Below are 8115 nucleotides of genomic sequence, written 5' to 3'. Positions count from 1 at the left end.
CAAGACACAAGGTATTCTAGCGATTATGAGTCGTAAACTGCATTGTATTGAATATGTTTCCTTTCGTGTGATTTAGATTTATCTTTTTGAGTATTGAATCTTTCATAGACTTTACTCTTGAGTCCCAACTAGGTTAATATCTCTTTATTCGTGTGATTTATATTTTTTTTTTGTCTTTGCTTGGTTTCTTTTACGCTGTTGTAGAATAGTTTATGGATCTATACTCTGGTCATATTTCATGTTTTCTTAATTCATCACCCTTTAAACAGTAAAAATGTCTAGATAGTTTTACAAATTCCTATAAAAGTACGTATGTTATTGCATTCTACTTCTACTAGTGTCTTTTAAATGACATTAAAAAATATATCGAAATTAACCGAACTCTACCGATATCGAAGAGAAACCAACATGATTTGGACGGTTTTGAAAAGTCTAATTTTGGTTATATATAATAAAATAACCGAAAAATTGGTATGGTACAAATTTTATAAAATAATCGGCCGAACCGAACCATTGACACCCCTAAGTAGTAGTATCTAGTGATTTAGAGGGAATTTAAGTTTTAAGCACAATCAATGTAAAAAATATTTAATAATTCAGCTCACTTATTAAATAATTATAGGAAAACTCTTATGAAAAATTAATTGGTAAGCCAATAAAAATAATAGGTAACCTACTATCGCATGTTCAAATACAGTAAAAAAGATTACAGTGTTGACTTAAAACCGTTGAGAAAGGATGCTAAGCTTCTGAAACATTTAAGTCTTTATCCCCATCTTAAGCAACTAGTTTTCCTCCTATTATGGTTAAGAAAAGTAGTAATTCCGTGACATTATCGAAATCAAATTCTTAGGCCAAACGAATGAACCTTATGTGTGTATCACGAAAACGAAGAGCAATAGTATTATGAGGGGTAAAGTAGAAGCTAGGAGATCTCTTTCATATATACAAGCTGTATGTATTATTCTCTCCTTATTTGCAAGCCATCAAAATAGGGGCTTTACCGCCTAGCGTTCTGTGCCTAAAACACCTTTTGCAACCGCAATCACCGGCAAGGCAAAGCTCTATATCTGACCTCTTCTTCTTTTATTTTTTTACAGGTTCTTAATTGTTTTATTTTTGGTGACGAACTTTTAGTCCCTTGTCTTACCATTACAATTATCAAACTTGATTTCCTAACTCAATTTTTTCTTTCCCGATTCCTAATTCGGTTAATTAAGTTATAAATTACGTAAAGAAAAGGTAAAAAGGTCAGTAGTTACTAAGCAGGATCGCATATCCATGTGGGAAGCGTGGTGCTATTATGTGTTCCATATGATACATGGTATATCGTGTGTCCATACTCAATACATAACTTCTTTCTAATTTCAATAACAAACCCCCACCAAATCAAATCACTTTTCTACAGTTGTGGCATTGAATGGGTTCTTTAATTTTTCTTTCCGTCAACGATAACCGACAAAAAATACCAATTCCTCCCTTTCCTCTTTTAAAATTTTCCTCAACATATTCTGTCGACAAAATTTGGCTATATTTCAGTATCATACTTTAATTATCTCATGCCCTCCTATATGAACCTGCCGCTTCATTTTACTGAAAGTCAAATGGATATTTCGTCAAACTATTGATCTAGACATTAGCTTTTTTTTCGTTCACAAATTGTAACAGTAAACAAGCTAAGTGCTTATTTCTAAGTCCAAACATGTATACATGTTGACTTTTAGTTTTAGATTGGCAAAATTTATCGAATTACATTAATTATTAGAACTCGTGCGATGCGTGTTAATATTAAAGAAAACTTATTATAACAAATTATTATCTTGTTTGTTTCAGCAGGTAAAATCTTATTGTTTCACCAAAATATTAACTACTATCATTTTGCTTCTTTACGCAATGTACCAAAGAACAAATTAAAATTTTATGAAATTAAAAGAAAAAAATCATGTAGATAATGAAAAATATTTGAATGACAAGTCTTGTTCTGTTCCAAGACTTGTTTCTGCAACTAGCTAATCTTATTGTTTTAGGAGAAAAAAATCTTAATAGCCCCTCGTCAAAACGACTTATCGAGTCCCACAACCTTTTCGAAGGTTCAATTAATCTAATCGTTTACCCTCTTTTTGTTTTAGGACTAGTCAAATGCAATTTGCGTTGAAATGAACTTATTATTAATTGTATGACGAGTAAATGAATCCACTATAGCCATTAAGAGTGTTATGACTACAATTAAATAACAGTAAAAAGGGTTGAAAACCCATTAGAGCCATGAAAAGTGCAAAAAGTTTTCACTGTTAGTTGCTAATTATGGGCAAACCGTATATGAATAACAAAAGATGCTGCGACTTTTAAAGGCGCCTATTAGCCATATATAATTATTTTTGTACGATTCAGTTACACAATTTAATCGTTGACAGAAACAAGCGCTCTCCGTTTGTATTCTTTGATTGAAACCTCTTTGTTCTGTTTTACATTTTGTTGATAGGAATGTTTAAAATGTGACCGTCAATATAGGTAGATTTCACAACCATCACTATCGGACCCATCCTTGTGGCTGTGGGGTTCGATTCTCAACCGTTGTACGTAAATGATTTTTTGAAAATAAAGGTACAAACAAATTTCTAAATTTTATTTGTCAATTCATACGATGATCTTTACTAACTGTATAGTTTTGACACCATATATTAACACTATGCATAATGATTCAAATGGACCACGTCTCGAAAAGTGATCTCCATTGTTTTAGCGAAATTAGGAAGTAGCACCCTTCATTAGAGGGGGAAAAAGAAGGAACAAATATCTTACCACAATCACATGCCATTTTTATTTTATTATTGTGTCTCCCACAACTTGAACTATTATTAATTAATAATAAAATTATACCCAAAAAAAACTAATACATGCAGTGACGTATGCATTCGTCACTATTCACTAGCTGTGTGAACATTGTTCATTAAATTTAATTCAGCAAAAAACCTTCAAAAGGAAATTGGAAAGAGAAAACAAAAAAAGAAAAAACAATTTCCCCCGCACTATATATAGAAGTCCCCTGTGTGAAGCAAAGTTCGCGGTGAATTGCGCGTTCCTCTGCTCTATTCTTTCCTTCTTTAACAGAAAGCCTAAAATAACAAAAATTCAGCTTAATCCCCCCCCCCCCCCAAAATACAGCCATGGATTGGGTTCGAGGTGAAGCAGTAGGCCATGGAAGCTTCGGCAAAGTCAATTTTGCAATACCCAGATGCCAGAATACTCTGTTTTCTCAATCGATGGTGGTTAAATCTTCTGCTGCTTCCTGTTCAGCTACTCTGTTGAACGAGAAGCTGATCTTGGATGAGCTTAACAGTTGCCCCCAAACCATCAATTGCCTTGGCGACAACTTTACATACGAAAATGGCGAAAAGATATACAATGTCTTATTGGAGTATGCTTCTGGAGGTGACTTGTCGGAAAAGCTCATGAATTCCAGTGATCATAGATTGCCGGAATTTGAAATCAGAAAAAACACCAAGGCCTTACTCAGAGGGCTACACTATATCCACAAGAGTGGCTATGTCCACTGTGATATTAAACTTCAGAACATTCTTTTAGGCAAAGATGGTCAGGTCAAAATTGCTGACTTTGGATTGGCAAAAAGAGCTGATTCAGTGAAAGTTGATAACCTGCGATGTGAATTGAGGGGTACTCCATTGTACATGTCGCCGGAAATGGTTACCGGCGGCGAACAAGACTCTCCCGCCGATATCTGGGCACTTGGGTGTGTTGTGGCAGAGATGGCAGCAGGAGTTCCAGTTTGGAAATACTCAAATATAACCCAACTATTGATGGCAATTGGAGTTGGTGATCAATTGCCTGAATTTCCCGCGAAGTTATCTGACGAAGGAAAAGATTTTCTAGGAAAATGCTTTGTGAAGGACCCAAGAAATAGATGGACGGCTGAGATGCTTCTACACCATCCTTTTGTTGCTGATCAACATTATGATGATGTCACTGTTACATTGAATGACGAAACATGCGGGAGTGGCAGTCCTTCGACGTCTCCTAGGTGCCCATTTGATTTCCCAGATTGGGTATCTGATGACTCTGCTGAATCCTCAGCAACATGTTCAATTACATATCTGCCCTCACCGGCAATTCAAGAATTGCTGAATTTTAGCGGCGGGTCATGGTCCACAACTCCGGCGGAGAGGCTGCGGGAGTTAATCAATGAAGGACCTGAATCTGAGTGGTCCACTGATGATGGCTGGGTCTGCGTTCGGTGATGTCTATCTCAAATTATTTTATATTTAAGTGATAGAAAAAACCAGAGTACTGAAGATCTTTTTGTTATCAGCTCTGATTTTTTTTTCCCTTTCACCTTATTGGTTAGGCAGGTCAATTTTTTCTTCCTTCTTTCTTTTTTTTGGTACATAGAAAACAAGTTCATTGTACATACAAAAGTTGAAATTAGGATATCATTAACAAAGACAAGTTATTGGGACTCAGCGAAATGTACAGATTTTATCTTTTAGTATTTAGTGAATGAAGTTATGAAACAACTTGGTTACTTGGAAAAACGAGAATTGCAAGGAGGCAGTGTATCCACTACTTGTGCTTTGGCTGCAGTTTTTTTCCGCCCAGATATTTTGGGCCAACAATCATCAACTATATCGTACGCAATCATTCAGTTTATCTCTGGCAAATTGCAACTTCTCCAATAAAATCATTGACTCAGTAGCCGAAAATCAATATAAAGTGCTTCATCTTTTCTTTTCTTTTTATTGCTAATAAAAGTGCTTCATCAGCTAATAAATGGATAAAATCCTTTCGGCAGAAGTTGCAGTTTCTTTGAATCATGAAAATAATTTCGTGACTAGAACCTTCCTATCCAGCCTATCTTTTTCTTTCTTTCCCCTTATCTTTATATTTAGGGGGAAAAGGAGTATAAAAGCTAAAATATATTTCTTTTAATTTCTTAACAGGTCATGTATTCAAAATTAAATGAATACCAGACTCGGCTACACTGGTGATATGCATGAACGAAATATGTAAAAATAGATATTCAATCGACACTCAGCAGGAGTACTAAGTGATAAAGTAACTCTGATATATAGAATTGTTGGTACCTTTGCGTTCTAAAGTTCGAGGCATAATACGCAAGAGCACTGAATGATATAGCTCAATGATCGAATTATTACTTTGCATTCTTAAGTTTAAAATACAATACCCCTAAATTTCTCTTATCTTCTATGCCAACCGAGCCTAAAAAAATATTGAAAAAATTCGACACCCCGTGAATCTGATCAACAAACTATGGACATAGACGGATCTAGTGCCTTGTTATGCTTTAGCTTAGACTCTATATATGCATTAAAAATTGACTAAATAAGTACAAATATTAAATTTCAAACTCAATAAGTTAAACGGGATATGATAGAATTCTAAATTCGAACTCATAAAATATAAATCTCGGATCATCGTAATAGAGTCATGCAATTGTAAGAAGCAAGAAATGTGACGTGAGATGGGATAATGGATATTCTTTTTTTAACCCCTGAAAAAAGAAAGTTCCACTTGTGCAATCAGTTTTGAAGAAAGGAATACATAGAATTGTTTCCAAGTCCATCTACAGATGATGCACATTGCAAGTAGTTCCGTCTTTGCAACTTCCTAAGTATTTGCAAATTGCAGGATGTCAGGATTGATTTATTAGCAATTCCAATTGTTTATAGCTTAGTCTGACTTTATCTAGTAAATTAAAGGCGCCTAACTTGAAATTTTAATGATGTTGCAATTGGACTAGGAACTTTTTGCAAGTAGTAACGCCTCAAGCATCTTCACATGTTCCTAACTGTTACTTTTACATTTATTATTACTCCCATTTTCAAAGCCTAAGTAGCCTACGTCCTACAAGAATAAGATAATTTGTCATCATTATTTTGATTTAATAGTTAAATCATAATCTTTAAGACATGGACCAAGGAATATTCCTCAAGCACCATTCTGATTCTTATTGGAACTTGTCACTTATGACAGGCGTTCTCTTCTTGTTATTTTAAGCCCATGGACCATTGCCTCCTCTTGCTCCACTGGATGATAAGAGTGGCCCATTATTTTGGATCTCCAACTTCTGAGTAGGAGTCAACTAGTGTAGAGATGGGGGCCTGGGGCCATAGCATTACAAATGAGAATTGGGCCATTAATTGAAGGGATTATTATCCAAATAACTGGCCTGATTTACTTTACTATTTGGGTTTATTTTTCTTAATTAATTGAACAAGAATGACGATATGCTCCCTTTTCAAGCCCAAGTTATTCTCAAAGTTGTGAATCAATAATGAGATCGTGTCTGATTAATTTGTCAGAAAATACTTACTCGCATAGAATATTTATATCAAACTAATATGTATATTTTAAAAAAACTCCCATCATTTTAACCTTTGTTAATAAATGTGTATATGGATATTAATTTGTGACTTTTAGAATAATAATTTCAGGTGTATAACAGTCACTTGCTATAGCAAACAAAAAACTATTCATAAAATTGACGTCAATTATTCAGACGTTAATAATCATTTTATGCTGGCACGAAGTTGAAGCCCAAAAGGTGATATTCGACACCAAACAAGAAACACAAAAAATATTTTTTTGCGGTTACTTACAATACTCATGGTAATATGTACATTGCCTTCATGAATAATAACAAAAAAGAAGAGTACAAGAATCGAACATATATATCAGAAACAACAAGGTAAAGTAAGATGAAGATCAAATAACATAATCACTTGAACTATAGGAAATGAAAGGGAGTTTTGACATAACTGATAAAGTTGTTGTCTTGTGATCAGGAGGTCACGGGTTCGAGTCGTGAAAACAGCCTCTTGCAGAATTGCAGCGTAAGGCTACTTACAATAGATCGTGGTGATTCAGCCCTTCCCCAGACACGTGTATCGCGGGAGCTTAATACATGAGGTTGTCCTTTTAACTACAAGAAATAACTTCGTAATAATTACTCCTATCATCTAAAATAAAATGTGGTCAATTTATACAAATAATTATTATTGCCTCCATTAACAAACCGCCAGCAACACAATTAAAGCACGCTATCCCTTGGTTTAAAAATTGGAAATTTCCATATTTCATTGAAAAAACTGGAAAAGCTTTCATGTTGAAAAAATTGGGTTATTGTTGATAGATTGATCAAGTCCACCCACTTCACACCGGTATTGATTATTTATATTTCGGAGAAGTTGACCCAGATTTATATTCGGGAGATAGTTCGTTTGCATTAAGTGCCTATTTTCATCATTTCAGACTTGGATACTCATTTCACATCTCACTTCTCAAAGAGCAGTATAACGGGGTTAGGAACCGATGTGGGGATTAGCACACCTTTTCACCCGCAGATGGATGATTAGTCCAAATGGACTATCCAGATACTTGAAGATATGTTGAGAGCTCGTGTGATTGATTTGAATGTCATTATGATCGGTTCTTGCCGTTGACAGAGTTTAATTATAATATCGGTTATTAGTCCACCATTCAGATGGCAGACTTTATACGATAGATGATGTCGTTCTACTGTGTCCACCTTTTTCCTATAGGAGATGGAAAGCAGTTTAATTGTCTTCATGGCGTAGTTACTTTTCTACTCACCTTAATTTCTACTTCATCCTCACCGAAAAGTTGTTAACTTCTCCTACCTCCGTTTCAGTTTATGTGAACCTATTGTTTTTTTGTGCGTTCCAAAAAAAATGATCCCTTTCTAAATTCGGAAATAATTTATCTTAAACTTACAATTCTACCCTTAACGAGAAACTTTTATAACCACACAAATACTCTTGGTCCATTTTTGACTTGTTTAGGACCACAAATTTCAAAAGTCTTCATTTTTTTCTTAAACTTTGTGCCTAATTTTACATAAATTGAAACGGAAGGAGTATCTTTTTTTCAAGCAAAATTTGCTAATTTATCTTAGTATTTTCAACCAATTAATAATGAAAAATTAACATATTTTCTACTTTAATAAATAAAATTTATAAGTAGCAGAAATTTTGAGTATTGTATCATATAAGTAGAAGATGTACAAATTGAAGAATAGGTATTAGAATTGTTCGATGTTAATATTTAATTTATTTACAA

At 34.2% G+C, this 8115-nt stretch overlaps 1 protein-coding gene across 1 annotated transcript; it reads left to right on the top strand.

Annotated features, from left to right (window-relative positions):
- The first annotated feature begins 3049 nt into the window (after positions 1 to 3049).
- On the top strand, positions 3050 to 4478 carry LOC104104607 (mitogen-activated protein kinase kinase kinase 20-like). The gene has a single exon (XM_009612743.3). It carries the CDS (start codon positions 3168 to 3170, stop codon positions 4254 to 4256), a length of 1089 nt encoding a protein of 362 aa, XP_009611038.2. The 5' UTR covers positions 3050 to 3167; the 3' UTR covers positions 4257 to 4478.
- Positions 4479 to 8115: the final 3637 nt, after the last annotated feature.

The sequence above is a fragment of the Nicotiana tomentosiformis genome, chromosome 2 (assembly GCF_000390325.3).
Source record: "Nicotiana tomentosiformis chromosome 2, ASM39032v3, whole genome shotgun sequence".
In the NCBI taxonomy this organism is placed as follows: Eukaryota; Viridiplantae; Streptophyta; class Magnoliopsida; order Solanales; family Solanaceae; genus Nicotiana; species Nicotiana tomentosiformis.
The sequence above is the reverse complement of the archived record's forward strand: the minus strand, read 5'-3'. Positions and strand labels throughout refer to the sequence as shown.